Source organism: Streptopelia decaocto (genome assembly GCF_964273445.1).
Source record: "Streptopelia decaocto genome assembly, chromosome: 8".
In the NCBI taxonomy this organism is placed as follows: Eukaryota; Metazoa; Chordata; class Aves; order Columbiformes; family Columbidae; genus Streptopelia; species Streptopelia decaocto.
The window spans coordinates 20,809,955-20,826,211 of record NC_138662.1 but is presented as its reverse complement, the minus strand read 5'-3'; the positions used below and the strand labels follow the sequence as shown (position 1 = coordinate 20,826,211).

At 40.8% G+C, this 16,257-nt stretch overlaps 2 protein-coding genes across 2 annotated transcripts; both read right to left on the bottom strand.

Annotated features, from left to right (window-relative positions):
• On the bottom strand, positions 1-10,522 carry LOC309443100 (interleukin-17 receptor D). The gene is made up of 9 exons (XM_082059724.1): positions 10,402-10,522; positions 9,716-9,760; positions 9,484-9,635; positions 9,120-9,185; positions 8,533-8,587; positions 8,099-8,209; positions 6,390-6,574; positions 4,664-5,600; positions 1-3,176 (listed from the first exon to the last, which is right to left on the bottom strand). The coding sequence occupies exons 1-9, from the start codon at positions 10,517-10,519 to the stop codon at positions 3,061-3,063; spliced, it is 1,785 nt and encodes a 594-aa protein (XP_081915850.1). The 5' UTR covers positions 10,520-10,522; the 3' UTR covers positions 1-3,060.
• A 222-nt stretch (positions 10,523-10,744) lies between these two features.
• LOC309443431 (interleukin-17 receptor D-like) lies at positions 10,745-14,150 on the bottom strand (the record flags this gene model as incomplete). Its single annotated transcript, XM_082060359.1, has 5 exons — positions 10,745-10,825; positions 10,956-11,074; positions 12,798-12,923; positions 13,766-13,823; positions 14,136-14,150. 5 exons carry the CDS (start codon positions 14,148-14,150, stop codon positions 10,745-10,747), a joined length of 399 nt encoding a protein of 132 aa, XP_081916485.1.
• Positions 14,151-16,257: the final 2,107 nt, after the last annotated feature.

Genomic DNA, 16,257 nt, shown 5'->3' with positions numbered 1-16,257 from the left:
TGTCATAAACAATGTATTTCTGCAGATGTCAGCTGTGTTCTCTTCTCAACAGCTGATGTGTTTATGTACAGGTACAAATTATGGCACAACTAGATTTACATTGGAAACGCTGAACACACGGCCGTATCTTGAATCTTTAACTTCCCAACTTTTTTCTTCCCTCCCAGAAAATACATTTTAAACCATCAAAATACTGTCCACACACTTGAGCTCAGTAGAAATTAAAGGGATCCTTTTGCTGTCAACATTCTGTTTACTAATGCTTGAAAACAGTAGGAAGCTAACCTATAATGTCTGTATTAACATATTTGTTTAAAATAGATTTTTGCTGCTGTTCTCATTGAAATAGCAAATTCTGCACTATGTTCTTCCAGCATCTCAGTATCTACAACATTTTTCTCATTTTTTAAAGCACTGTGGTTTTGGGAAAAAAAAACCAAACCACTAAATTAGATTAAGTATTACCTCAGTTATGTATATTTTTTAAGTGTGGGCTTGTCCTACTCTAAATTTTCAATTAATTGTATTCTCTTTCTTCTGAGGACCTACAAAATGCTGTTTCCACCTTATAGTAAGAAGGAATGAAGTAATTCTTCTTTTCTTCCCCTCCAGCAGATTTGACCGGCATCTGCATAGACCTTTTATAATTAAAAAATAAAAACTGCAGGATTGTACAGCAACTGAAGAAGAAATACGAATAAAAACATTAACGACAAGCGATTCTTTGTGCAACCACCTTTGTCCATTTTGAAAACGGAGCTTTCTTAGAGCTCAACATGAAAACCCAGTTCTGTTCAGTACCAGCAGTTCCGCTGCTGAATTTAAGGGCACCGGGAAACGTTCCCGATGTTCAGCCTGGCACAGACCTGCATGCTGCGCCGCGGCTGCGCGGGGAAGCGCCGCTGCCTCCCCAGGTATTTCACTGCCTGCTCGGAAATCAGCTTCTCCTGGTGTTCCACAGCTCTGGCGCCGCTCTGCACCGCAGCCCTTCACACGGAGTTTGAACCTCCCTGCCCGCACCCTCAATCCAAACTCTTCCTCTAGCCAGACGGTCAGAGTTGCAGCGAGTCCAGATCCTCCGCAGCTGGATTTACTGGAGGAGAGTTCACCTCGAAATTATTCTGCTGAGTTTGACCCAGGTATTTTTCAACTTCAAAGATTGGGAAAACATGAAGAATTTTGCTTTCGGTACAGCCCAAGCCACAGCATAAAGAAATGAAAGGTTCAGATGATTCACTATATACCTACAACTACCTAAAACCTCCTCAGGTATTGCAAGTTTCCAGTTAGCATTCTTTCCAATTCAGAAAACAGGAAGAGGAACATTCCATTAATGGCCAAGGAGCCCAAATCCAACACATATCTAGTGGATCACAATTCCATATTAAAACTGCAGAGCATGTGGAGGCCATGGCTACTGTCAAATAATTGTTACAGCACTGCCTTAGTCCACCTGTGACAATCATTTTCAGAGTCTTTTGTTGGGAAATTCAAATGATTAAATACAAACTGATGTAAACAAATAAAAATCAACCCAAGAGTTTTAAACCTTCTCAAGTTAACAAAATCATCACTGGTTTAATAGTTCTATCCCGTGCTATTCAAATGCATAACACAATGTAACAGCAATGCCTAACTCGCATCTATCCAATGGGAGAGAGTGTTTGAGGTGTGTGAGTTCTCCCTTGATGTGTTCCTGAAGTCACCCCCTGTTAGCAGAAGGTAAAGACAAGTTAAACAAGACAGAACCTGACTCCACGAGCAAAATCAGCCAACGCACATTGATCAGGTGTCCTTGGCTGTTTGCTGTTATCATGCTGATTATAATCCTGCCTAGAGCTGCAGTTACACAAATGGGTTTTACTTCTGATGAGCTGCTCTTTGGGAACAGCGGGGGATACTCTGGATAATCCTCCACCCCCCACGTCACTGCGGAGGGAAGGACACGCACGTTCAGACAAACACGTCCAGTTGTAGTTTTTGGGTTTTTTGTTAATATAACACTACCTTAATCACTAAGTAATGATAAGTAGTATGAAAAATAACTGCAAAATAACTCATGGGCTTCTGTTGCCTGGTTGGCTCAAAACAAAGTATTGGTGCCTGTTAACTGCTCCTCTTCACTTGTTTTACGCCAGGTGATTTTGCAGCAGCATGTCCTTGGAGGACAGTCTGGACCCCATAAACCATACTCATACCTCATGGCTGAACAAATCCAGAACAATGTCTTAAATACAAAATTTGATTGTCCTTCCCCCATCTCTATAAAGTATTCTTTCTATTAGCCCTTCCGTGAGGAAAACAGGCCATTTGGTTTCCATGGTATCCCCCAGCATACGCAGGATCTCGATTCTGTCTGTTATCAAAATGACACTTCAGACTCAGTGCGGTAACGATCCGTGAGTCATCACAGACAGATTGTGGGGAACAGAAAGGAGAATCAGACAGAAGAGGGAGACACGCACTCATCTGAGATTAAATACTGAGACACACGAACATTTGGGAAGAGGAAAGTGTGAGGAAAGGAGCTCAAACCTTTCTAAAAGAACATGATTTCTTCTGACGAAGAACTGCTTGATCTCCCCTTTGGCGTTTATCTTGCTTCTGAAAAGATCCTGCTCTCCTGCACTACAACACTCCTGCCATCAGGTATGTCCGCACTTACAGCTGGAGGCTGGACTACAAAACTGAGTAAGACTTAACATTCCAAGCTATTTTATAATAGGTCCAGTTGCAAAATTATTCCTAGCAAAAAAACCCCAAAGTCAATTTTCATTATAGCATCTGTAAACAGTGTAGTATCTTAATGTTTAAATCAGTAAGAGGAATCATTTTGAAATGAATTCTCATATATTTTTCCATGCTACGTTTTTCAAATCATGAAAGACTGTACACAAATACCAACGGATGCAAGTTTACTGGCCATAAAATGTCCCATTGGAATACCAGATTTTCTTCAGGGAGTATTTGCTCCTTCAGGCAGGTTTAGTGCTGAGACAGCAGCTGGAGCACAAACAGAGGCTGTTGATAAAGTGGCAATGCAGAACAATTTGCAAGGTGTTATAAAGGAGCGATCGCCTGCAGTTCCTCAGGATGGATGTGGCAGTGAAGTTCTGCTTTACATATCCCAGGCACTAAGAATTTTGTAGCAGTGATTACAGGAGGTTCTTCTTCCCCTAGAAAAGGAAAAAAAAAGTAAGGTCATTAATTGAAATGCTGATTTTGTATTTTGTTGATATTTTAGAAACAATGCAAAAAAAACCTTAAGAAAACCCTCTGGATCCCAGTGCTGTACATTCATGGGGCTGAATGCTCAGGAACCCTTTCTCTACAGAATTCATACAAACTTTCTCCCCAGGTGGGACTTTATCAGACAGGGGCAGTGAATGGAATAATGGCAGAAGCTTTTGTGTTTCCTTAAGATGCTGGAACATCAGTGTTAAGATCCAGCTCCACCAGCCAGGCTGTAACATTGAACCTCTATAGCTGGAACATGTTAACGAGGAGGTATGTGACTTGAGAATTAATTACTGGGCACACTGCCTCTTTCTTGGCAGCTGGGACAGCAGCTGACAGCTCTGGGACTGACACGGAGGGAACACTGGGAAAGCATTCTAGCATTTCAACCTGGCATCCCGCTGCCATCCAGCACTACAACCGTTATGGGTATCGTCTGTAATTTTTCCCACAAATGGGAAAAAAGGGCTGTTAGAAGATGGCAGGATGTTAAAGAAGATAATAATAACCATCATCATCACAATAACAATAATAATAATAATTTTGAAACAATAATAGAGTATTTGTGGCTTATGCAATTAAATCAGGAAATCTGTATTTTTTTTTCAACGGAAAAGTTTTCAGGTTTTAGTTATTCTGTCCTATGGGTTACCTAGACTATAGCTATAGATGCTATATCTGTAAATCAACATGTATATTCTCTCCCTCAAAGATAATTCTGGCATCAAACATTAGTTATGAATTATTTGAATCATTTTTTAAAACCCATTTAGCCAAGAGAAAAGTGTAACAAACGAGCTCAGTGTCAGCACTCGCTCCAGCAGCAGAGCAGCTCATGAGCTTTTCTATAGAGCCCAAGGCAATAGTTACACTTTCTAGCCGGGGATCTGCTTTGGAGGGTGTCTTGCAAGCATTTAAATCTCTCCACTGAAACCTGTTTCTTCATTCCTCCCAGGCCCATATCCAACGAGCAGCACAATGTCGTTCTGAAACCTGAGTTAACCACAGTATAGACGATATCCCTGACGGTTCTAGTACGTGCCGGAGCAAAATGGGCTGTCAGTTTAAGATTTACGTCTGTTCTATAAGAACGCTTCACCATCTCACCCTCCCGACTCAACCACCCAGCTGTCGGCTGAGTGTCCCAGCTGAGTCCCTGCGAGAAAGACGTCAGTTAATGAGAAGTGACTTATTGATACAATTCTAGTGAAATCTTACTTAGCTAAGGATCTCCTCCCCATAAGTTATGGAAAAGATTCATTTTGCTAAAGTTACTAAAACCTCATTTTTTACCATCTTTACATAACACTTATGTTCCTCTTCAGCCTCGTATATGGCTCCTCACATAGTATTTTAAGTATTTTGAGATGGCAGAAATATGCTCACAATAACTGAAAACAATTTCTAAAACACTGCTGGATCTCACCTAAGCCTGATGATGAAGAAACACTTTCTGTAATGGAAGATGTTTCAATTTGGTCTGTCAATAGTCCTTCCATTAAAGGTAAAGATAATTCAGACGAAGGAACAGACGAGTCATAGATGCCGGAATCCCGAGGCATATCTTTAAGATTTGAAGCTTTAACATGTAACAACGGCTGAAGAACAGAGCTGCCACCACCTTGAATGTCCTGAGTTTCTGTATCTTCTCCAAGGTTTAAGTGCTGAATTACACAGTGAGAGTCTGAATTCCCAGCTGAAACAATATTTACATCTGTTTTCAGGTAAAAATCACCATCCATCACCTGTTTATTCACTAAGTCATTTAAAACCAAGCCCAAATCAAATTTTTCCGTGACAGGCTCCGAGTAACGTAAAGAAGGTGGAGGGAAGGGAATAAATTGTTTCTCAAACCAGTCTGGTTCCTGATCAATGAACTGATGCATATTGCAAATGGCCACATAAAGGGACCTCCCGGATTTGCTCCTGAAATAATTCCTTTTACTGATGTTAGCAGGAAACACCTCTGAGCCCTGCACACCCGGGTTCCTGGAGTGGAGATGTGAGTACAGCTGAGGGAGATTGTCCATGAGTTTGTATTTGGTGCTCAGATCCAGGATCCCAGGCACGTCTCCTTCGCAGGAATAATCAAAGTAAACTGCGATGAACTTGCAGAGGTCGCCCGGATTCTGCTTTGCCTGGCGAAGCTTCTCAGCAACGCTCAGCACCGCGAACACAAAGAGCTCTCCTTTCCCGGGCTCTTTGCTTACCCCTCTGTGTTTCCAGTTCTTTTTTTCAACAAAGTATTTCATTCCCTTGGAACACACAATGATGATAAACTGGGACTCGTTTATTTTTTTAATAAGCCATTCTTTCTGCCCCTCTTTACAAATTTTTACATCTTCCCACAAATCTAGAGCCACCTGGAAAAGAAAAGGACATTCTGGTTGATGTTCATTATTAGATATATTTGCTAACAAAATTTAAATGACTTACAGTCAGTCAGTCAGCTTGTATTTATCCAACAATTGAGAATGATGAATTTAACTACGACTGTTCTCTTATGCATTGAGCATCGCTTTTTATATTAAACCCTAAAGCTTTAATAACTACACATGGCTTCTGGGCGTGGACGCTATCAATATTTTGTTACATAAATCTTAAATGCTGCCTGATACCATATGTTCCACGGTACATAGTTGTAGCAGTAACAGCTCAACTTAACACCGTTTCAAAGAGGTTTGGTGTAGCAGAGCTAACGGACGCCTCTGAAAAGGGGCTTCCAGTAAGTGACTTATAAAACACCTTACCTGAGCCATTTTAAATATAGGAATAAACTCAATATGCCCAAACACGTGAGGCATCGATTATCTGACTGTGTGTGGCCACTAGAGGCCAGACTTGCTGTATAGTTGAAAAAACAGTTCCAAATTAATATATTTTAAATGACAGTGGCAGGATTAAAATACTGCAAAAATAGACTAACAATTGTCTTGCCTTTTTACAGTTAAGAAGTGAAAGACTGGCCATATATTGATTATATTCTAGAGAGCAGTCTGAGATTCTAAGCCCAGGCATATTTAGAATATTATTTAGAAAAATAGTGAAAAGTTCTCTCTGTGGAAAGGAGAGACTGAAACTCCTCATTATGAGTGTTGCGGGGGCTGTTTGGAGGAAGGCAGCTCTGCTCACAGCACAAATGCTGAGTTTACCTCACAGCCACAAAAGTCCTGAAGAAAATAGGCAAAGCACTGGATGACGTTGATGTGTTTCTGGCAGTCTCTGCTGGAATAGCAGATGAACACTTTCGGCCGGGGACGGAGTCTTTCCACATGGAGAGCTGCAGCGTACGCTGAAGATTCCGAGCTCTCTTCATCTAGATGCGAATATATATTTTCTGCATTGGAAGAGAGAGAGTTCACACTATAAAGGTTGGGTTTATTGGCTTTCTTTAATAGCCTTTGTAGGCTCAGCACTAATGCACACAGTAATGACGTTTTTCAAGAGACATTTCTCTCCTTTCCAGTTGCACACGCTCTATGTATCCAGTGTGTGAGTTGCTACATGCGTGGAACACACTTTAAACGTGAAATGTGCAGTTATCACTGTACAACTTGGAAAACTTAAGAAAGGTTTGTTTTAGAAATAGAATGAGGTTGTTTCACCTCTATTCAGCTTCAACAGTCTTCACCTCCCTATTCAAATACTGTAAAGCCTTAAAGATGCACCATCATCAAGAGCTTCCTGCATGCTAAAATCATTTGTTTAAAAGATAAAAACCACAGCACAAGCCAGGTAAGAATACTCAACTCCAGGAACACACATCCTTCCAGAATACCATACACACACATTTGGACATTGCTTTGAATTAAGATATGACTGATCCAAATCAAAATAGCTATTAGTGTTTCTTTCCTTGTATAGATGCTTTGATGCTGGAACACAGAAGTCTGGTCCTACGCCAGACTAATTCAATCTAGTTCTACAGCTAATTTGGAATAAAGCATGAGTATTTCAAAACACAAATATCCATCTATGGATTTAATTTAGCACAATTCACGAGGAACAACTATTCTGGAGCAGCTCTCTGTGCACACAAATCCTTCATGATTTGTCTGGGTTTTTGGTTGTGAGCAAAGGGAGAGCTGCAGAGAACCAGAAGGTAAATGGATTTAGCCCAGACGGCACAGAGCGCTTCAGTAGCTCCATGCCAAAATTGAGATGGATAACACAGATAAGTGAGGTTTGGGGAAGTCATCTCTTTTTCCATATTCATGGAACTGCATAGATTTTTAACATCTCAATGCAACAAATGTGCTTTGCCAGCTCCTGGACACAGAGAAGTCAGTGAGGAGGGATGGAATTTAATTTAGAGAAACACGTGCAAGTACGTCTTAGAAAGAGTAAATTTAGGAGGACGGCTTAGGATGAAGTGTAAAGGCAGCTGCCAGGAGAGGGAGCACATCTGGAATAACGGACCCAGGCAGCATCCCAGACAGTGAGGAGAATTGTGTTGACATCACAGGGCTTCACTTTCCTTCTGGTTCAAAATAAATCTAAATTAGGCATTTCTGAATGAATTTAGGTAATGTTGAAAATAGATCGATTTTCAGATCACTGTTTGTTCCACACAGTCATATAGCAGTTTCACAAATAAAAGGAACTCCAAACCAAAAATATTCCTCAACAGCAAATTTGTTCTCTCCTTTGTACAGCGGAGTCTCGATTTGTGACCCAATACTTTCTATGGCAACAAATGACCACCAAGCACTGATTAATAATTTGCTACAAGTCTCAATACCCAAGCTGGGAGGAGAAAGAGAGAGAAGAAGGAATTTCTGGAATAAACCTACCAGTTAAGGCTTTTTTTGTTGCAAAAGTGCACATTTAAGCGTACTCTGTACTGAACGAACCCTCTTACCTTGCTGTTTCTTGCGGCACATCACTGTGAAAAGTGTTGCAAACGCTGAAATGACAACTAAAGGGACTGTAATGGCAATAGCTCTGATCGGTCCAGCCCACGGGGAATGCACTTGGGAAAATAAAGAACAATTAGCCACGTGCAAATATGATTCTTCATATTCATATATACAAGAAAAGTGAGCTTCCCACAAAGGTTTCCAATGATATATCGATCTAAACTGTACTGAATATCAATGTATAGAGATGCGGAAGTGTATGTGCAAGTGTGTACATCTACTCTTTTATCATTAGGTCAAAAAATCACCACAAAATTGCCTCAGTAGTCTTAATTGTGGCAAACAGACACAGATCAAATCAATTATTTCCAACATAATAAAAACTGAATCTAAATTAATAAGGTAAATAGACTGTTTAAAGAACCAAAATTAGTACCTGGTTTTAGCGCATAGTGCATCGTTTTCCTTGTTGTATTAGTGTCGTCGACCAGCTTAGAAAAGGAAAAGTTGAATTTTATTTTGTGGAAATTTAATTTTCTTTATTTTCTGCAATATGTGAACAACTCCCACAGCTTTCATGACCAAAGGGGAAGAAACCTACTGTTCAAAGAGTTAAAATTAAAGAGCACCACAAGCTAGTAATTGGTTAAATAATTTGTCTTTTTTTTGGTACATAAGTCAATTAACTTTTCAGAGTTCACATACTGTCATCAAGAGAAATACAGGGCTTTTAAGAATAGTAAAAATTGACCCAACTTCACGATTCCAATTAAAAAGTTGAAGAATTACGAAGGTGCAGACCTTTACTTGAAGGCCCAGATGAAACTGCTCACTCAGGGAAGCAAAGCTACGGGAAGGCCTAGAACAATCTGGCTAAAATCCTTTCCTTGCCCAAGGTACTTCAGTAGCGATGCCTGAAGTCAAATTTTACCAGCGTGTGCCTTGAAATACTTTAATTTCAGTTAATTTCCCCATTAACATGCTCATTTAGCTGTTGTACAAATGACTGTTTATAAATATTACCTCAATTATATAATCCCCTGGAGCCACATTCTGAAGAACACAACTTGTAGTATCCGTGTTTTGCTCCTACATCAAACAAAGAGATTATTTGCAAGCCACGCACATACTTTGAAAACCTAATAAAAAATGCATTTGCACTGATTTAGAAATACACAGTGCCCTGCTGTATTGAGACACCCTAAACCCGCCATGCTAATCCGCTCTATTTAAATATGCAAGGCCTACAATCCTCCCTCTGCACAACTAAAACATCATTAATTATACAAAAAAAATCTTAACAGTTGGGTCTAATAAATAAATTCTAATTGGCCTAATAAATAAACAGGTTTTGCACTTTTAAGAGCTGCCAAACTCAGCGATGTACCTGTTTGCAGGTCTTTTGCTTAAACGGCCCTTCATGTTTAAGTTTGTAGTGAAGAAAGTAATATCTAAAGCCAAAGCTGTGAGGCGCGTGATCGAAGGACACGTGCATGTTGAAGCCCTGCTGGGTGACGTTCAGGTTGCGCGGCTTCCAGTCTGTCAGAGGAGAAATTCATCAGGAGACGGGAGACCTTCGATTGCAGGTGAATATGCAGAACGCGTTACATTTTACTTACAAGGTTTGCAGACAAGATTTTCTGGCTGTAGCAACAATTCACATGCTGTAAACACACACAAAAATATGAATGATGCAGTATGAAAATGCTAAGCTGTTTAAATAGAAAAAGAACAAGGGTAAAAGCAAGGGAGTTCAGAATTTGGAAGACAACATTCTAGTTTCTTTCCCAGTCCCTAACATGCCTGAAGTAAATATATTTTGTAAACTTAGCTTCTTCATTACGATTTCAAATGCCTGCTCATCTTTATATGAGAAACACAGGTCCATTAATGTGAAAACAGCCTTCCTAAGTGAGACAGGGGCAGACTGGGCACAGCAGGAGAGGAAGTTGAAACCAGCCTTAAATACATTTACTCAGGGTAAGCGGGTATACTGAACATTACTGAAAAGACAAACGTTACTGCAGGCTGCATCAACAGACTTCAAAATATTTTAAGAAAGTTTTGCAGGGCAAAGAAACCTAAGCAGGACAAATACAAAGATTTCACCCCAAAGGGTACTCGCAGTTTATCCTACAGCACAGGTTTATCTGTGGCTTCCAAAGTCTTTCCCCTCAACACCCCGATCTTCCTCCAAAGACTCTGTCAGTAACCATCCCAGCCCAGACTCTCGGACACCATCCACCACGTTCCTTTGTTGGGAAAACTAAGCAGCAGGGGTGGAGGGTAAGTGTGCAATACTCACGTCTGGTTCGGAAGAAAAATGGGTGATAATTACTTTCATTTTTAATGGAAGGAAAAGGAACAATCTTTACAAAGTAATCTGTTTCAAACTTCAGATTTACAAAGGGCTGGGATTCCATTCCCTACAAAAAGACAAGAGTGCAACATATTTTAAAATCAACGATTATAACCAAAAGTGTCTTTCAAGACAAGGCCACGGTTTTGCAAACGTAAGCAGACATGAATACATTAAGAATCCTTTATCTATCCCTGCATGACACATCGACATGAGGAATCTCAACACAGATGTGGCCGGGGGCTCCGCAGTCACCCAAATGACAGTTTCCAGCTTCAGGAAAGCTTCTCTAGAAGGGGACTAGATCCATCTCTAGAGCAGCAACTATCATTAGTTTACACAATAATACTTTCAGGAAGCAACCAGCATCCTAGTGAACAGCACATTGTGTGTATATTTAAATACAGATATATTTAGATGTATATGCAGCATCTAATCACTTCCAGGACTACTCACACAATCGAGCAAGAATGAAACTTTCCTTGAAACAAAGCACTTACTGTTCGTTTAAAACTGGGGCTGAGCTGCTTTGGATCTTTTAAAACCATCTGCTGGCACTGTCTGCCCTCTGATTTTAACTCCTCGAGTATTACTCGAAATCCTTTCAGGTACTCAATCCCTGCAAACAACAGTGTGTTTAAACAGAAGATGAATACTTCAAAATGCGTAATGTGGTATTCTATGTGATTTGAATATATTTCATTTGTCTTTAAAAATAAAACTTACCATTCGTATTTCATACGTTTGTGTTTTAATACCTGTTGTTGTATGTCAGTTCTTCCCACGTTTTCTCTCTTGCCTATTTAGAATTCAATCTTTGGCAAAGGCTGCGGTTACCACATACTTGTGTAACGCTTAGAGCAGAGGGGCCCGCAGCTCGGCTGGGGCTTCCGAATTATCGCTGCAATACAAGTCATCGCCGCCTTCAGCACCCTCACAACGCTTTAGAGTGACTTCACGTTTCCACTATTAGCAATGAAATGTTAACACTTTGCTAGCAAAGTATAGAAATACCCCTTTATCACACCTTCCTATCACTCCTGAGACTCCCAGATTAAAGTGACAGTGGATGTTACAACTTCTTCAGCTCTAGTATAGTGTGGGATATGAGAAAACTTGACTTATATGGAATGGAATTTATCCCAGTGCGTGAATACTCCCAGTTATTTATAACTGATGCCAGAACTCCACCCGTTTTTCAAGTCGCTCTAGCACACCTTCCTCTCAACACAGCGCCTTTACATTTCTCTGCATGTTCTCAGCACAGAAGGACTCGTTACACGGCTCAGGTGAGGGACGGTGACGCCGATGTTGGAGTGTCACCCTGGGATGGTTTTGTGGCTCAGGTATTGAAGTCACTGCAAGACAACCTACCCCTACTCCATCTGAGTACGTATTTTCAACATTACATATGGCAGAATACGTATTTATCAAAGACACAGCCACAGCCTTTGTAAGCTAAATGCCAGATAAATCAAAATGGATTAATTTGAGTTTATGCTATGTTTGTTAAATTAAAATAAAAAATACCCCAAATCTATGATTTTCCACGGACCTCCTCTGTTTCACTAGTTTTCTTTGTTTCGTAGAGGTGTTCTTAATGTTTTATCATTTTGTAGAAGATTAAGAGTGTGAGTTGCCCAACGTGTTCTTGCTGTTCTATGGAACCAAAGCACTATTTGTGCTCCCCGGAGGAGCAGGAAGGAAAAGGGTCCGGTCCCCGTGGGACCCGCGATGGCTCCGCAGCAGCTCCGTCCTCACGCCTCCCCAGGGATTCACCTCCGCTCGCACAGGGACGAGCTCCCAGCCTTGTTTCCCACAGAGATTCCGTTCTCCAGGCAGCAGCTGAAGGTCACCCAATGCTTTCAACTGCAGTCTTGCAGAATTTCAAGTGTCACCTCCATATACTCTTTTGAACCCCAGAAATTAATCATTGGGTTTGACTTAACACTGGAAGGCCACCAAAAAAATGACATTTTTTTTTTAACCTAAAAAGTTTGATTTAATAAATGCTGGTCTGGGCTAAAAAAATACCTCAAGTGTAATAAATACACATTTGTATTATTAGCCATATCTCATCTCTTAGGATGCACGCCTGCCACATAAATGGCAACTTCCAGCTCTTACTGCATCGTAACAAAAACCTGACTTAAAAGCTTTTTAAGTGAGTATGAACCACGAAATATCACCTTGAGACTCTGCTGTATGAGAAAAAGAACATTAATATAACAAATGTACATTTTAATTTTGAAAACTGTATTGTCCTGACCTCTAACCACAGTTATTTCATTGACTTGGAAAAGCACCTTTGCAGCTGAAATTCTTTAGTTTCCAGTGCTTACCGATGGCGTTTGCTGTCCAAAGGATCGTCACCGCGACCTGCTGGTAACAGGCGTACTGGCTGAGCGTGATGTTCTGCACGTCCCCGATGGCGTGTCTGCCCGCTGAGCTCAGGTACGGCGTGCAGTCTGCAAACACGCACAAATAAACGCTTCAAGAAAACCATTCCAGCCGACGTTCTTGTGCCACGCCAGGGCAAGTCAATCACCGGCTGCTCACAGCACCGAAGCTTCAAGATCTGTTCCAGCAACCTGTTTCCAACGCGCCCCACATCTTCCCATGTAAATAAAGAATTCAGTTCATTTCCTAGTATTTCCTCAAGATTGAGCACAGTACAAGTGTACTGTTTATGCTGTAAAAATAAGGACCGTATAGTAAATCTAGATGGAGCCTTGGCCTCAGGACACTGCAAACCAGAAGACATCACAAATGACTGAGCGTAACCAGTGTCACCAGTTGCAGAGCCCAGTTCACAGGACTCCAAAGGAGACGCCCGTCTGTAATAGTACCACACTCAGAGTAAAATGACACATGTTGGGACTCCAAAAGAAAACATTTTTCCTCACTAATTGCTCCAAAGAAGATGAGGACTGACATTAATTTGGGGAGAGATGTATCAAGTTGGAAATAATCCTTTCCTGTGAGTTTGCGTGCAGAGGACCTTTCAGTGACCACATTCTTGCACAGAATAAAACCATTTTCTGTTCTTTTGCAGCCCAACGCCGGGCAGGTGATGTGGGCCAATCCAAAAGTGAAACTACTACAAGTTATTGAAGAATTTTACTCTCAATGAAATACAGAAGGAGACAACCACCAGATCCAGCAGAAACAAACCTAGATTGTAAAACCAGGTCAATACCAAAGAGCTCATGCTATTCTTCGAGCCGTTTTTAAGAGACACGTTGCTATTTATTGACAACTGCGTTGGAGTCCCCGACTTTTGTGAACACGGTGCAAATTGTCAACTTACTGTCATACTTAAAGGTGACGTTGAGTAGTCCATTGCTCCTGGTGACTGATGACAGCCCCTGTAGAGAAAGATCAAGAATGTGATTTGAATGAAGCAAGTTACTTGGAACTCACAGAGGTTTTTATTTTACAAGCAGTTTGTTGGCAGATGACAGAATTCATTATTTTCTTCCTCCCGTTTGGCACAGCGCCCATCGGTTCCCACGCGGGCTGGGACAGAACACGCTGCCTACGCTCACCCGCCATCCACTTTCCAGTGTAACACTCAAAGAAGTGAAAACAAGGAGATTTGAAAGTCTGGATGGAATATGTGCATGAAGACATGACATTGTGACCTAAGTAGCAGGACGTGCTCAGTAGATGTCAATCACAGAATCTTCCGCCATCTAGGATAATCATGCCCATAGAAGAACCACACTGTTAATCAAGGGTTAATGATAAATCAAATACGTGCCCACATCTATCCTTCATTAAATCATTTTACACAGCTATATTTACACAGCTGTAATTTCTGGTTCTGCTCCTGATATTCTTGTGGAATTTCTACCTGCACGTGCACTGAGGCTGAGGTGGTTGATGCACTGGATCACCCATCTGCTGTATTTGTTTATGTGAGATGCCCCCCTATACAGGCCCTGATCATGTATTGTAAATATTTTACAGAAACTCTGGCTGACAAGAGCTTAATTAGACAAAACCACAGATGGAGAATTTAAATTTCAATGTCCCCATTGATTTTTGGCTAAAATCACCTGGCCTCTTCCACACCTCTACAAAGGAACTCTGGACTTGAGAGACAGCGACACCTTCCAAAAGCACTGAAATAGGGTTTGAAACAAAACCACGTAGCATCACTCCCACCCTTACTAGAGAGAGAAATCCAGAACAGTAACACTGCCTTTTACAGAGCAAAACCATTCCCTGAAAGGCAAACAACATCGTATTTACCATTCCCCTCTGAAAAACCACTACCCGTTCACATGGAATTACATCTGGGTTTAGAGCTGCAATGTAAAGGACAGAAGATCATGCTATAAAAGGCCTGCGACAGGAATTCGGTGTTGTCGTGGTCACAGGTGACCGTTCTCTGCTCTCAATAGACTCAGGTGCTTAGAAAAACAAGGTATGAGTCAAGTTACCTGTAAAAAAACCCAACCTGTAAAATACCCCATAAGGAATGAAAGCGAAGCAGATCTTGATAGCGCTGTCAGAAGGGAAATTTGTAATCTCGCTTTCCTCTTAGGGAGCTTTTCATGTGTTTAACTTTTATCTAGGCTGCCATTAAACAAGCTGTTATGGGAAAGGGTTTCCTGAGACAGGAAGGTGCCCATTTTTTCCACCTTAGCTTTTCTATTAATACCTGTTCTATTCTGACTCATTTTCTGTTTGTCTTGAGTTATATAAAAATCTCATTTCACTTACTGCTACTGCAAAACAAAGACATTATGTTTGACAAAAAATATGCAAAGAAATGACAGAAGAAACTACTGAGGTTTTGTATTTAGAAATAAAGGCAGACAGAACAAAGTAATTGCTACCCATTCTCCTTTTGTGTCCTAGAGCTGAAGATTTGAGACACAAATTTTACAGAAAATTTGCACAAGTATTTTAATTCTTCACATAGGATCTTTTATATCCTATATTAAATATATATATATATAGAGAGAGAGCAATGCTTTTTACTGCACCTTTAATCGCATTTCTACTGGAATTATGGTGCCATAACAGAATATGTAACAGTGTAAGTATAAATCAATATACCACAATCATTAATAGAGCAGAAGCAAAAAGTCAATCTAACAGAAGGCAAACAGTGCTGAACTTGCTGCCTGCAAAACTTTGCTTGTAAGCACCACGTACGCAAGGCAGACAATCCGACGGTGCTACACTTTGATATTAATCCTCCAAGCAGTTACTGCTGTGAGTTTAGAAAGATAACGTGTGATTCCAGGAAGCATCCCCTTGTACGTAAACCATAAAGTAATCGTGCTATTTAAATGGCTTGTAGCTAAGACAACTTGGTTAAAGTACCTTTCTTTATAAATACTATTGCTGTGGCCTCAGGGCTCTACATTCTTAGTTAATTAACCACTAACATTTGTTGAATTTACATGCAGCTTCTAATTTACTAGAAAGCAAATCTCCGTTGCCTGGAGCTGCGTCTGTAAAATCCCCTTGTGCCTGTACCTGTGCACACACTGAGGAGGAACACACTGGGAACAAAGCAGCCAAAACACCCCTAAAACATCCTTCATGCAGAGCTACAGAGCACTGATCTTTAAGCAGAAAATCGAACTTGAAATGTACACAGATTAAATCACAAAAAATCTCATTTGTGAAAAGGCGGGGGGGGGGGGGGTCACCCTAATGTTAAACCCCATGTTGTGTGAGCAAAAAGCACAGAACTCCACACGAGAAACTGAGATCCAAATCCTGCATCTGTATGGGACAGGCGAGCCACAACGAACGGCCGCAGGTCACAGAGACCCAGGT

Excerpts from the sequence above, each read along its gene's own strand:
- LOC309443100 (XM_082059724.1), bottom strand. The coding sequence starts at position 10,519 with ATGGAATCCCAGCCCTTTGTAAATCTGAAGTTTGAAACAGATTACTTT. Across the intron at positions 9,761-10,401 it reads ATTTTTCTTCCGAACCAGAC|CATGTGAATTGTTGCTACAG; the intron begins GTGAGTATTGCA and ends GTGTGTTTACAG. Across the intron at positions 9,636-9,715 it reads AAATCTTGTCTGCAAACCTT|ACTGGAAGCCGCGCAACCTG; the intron begins GTAAGTAAAATG and ends CTCCTCTGACAG.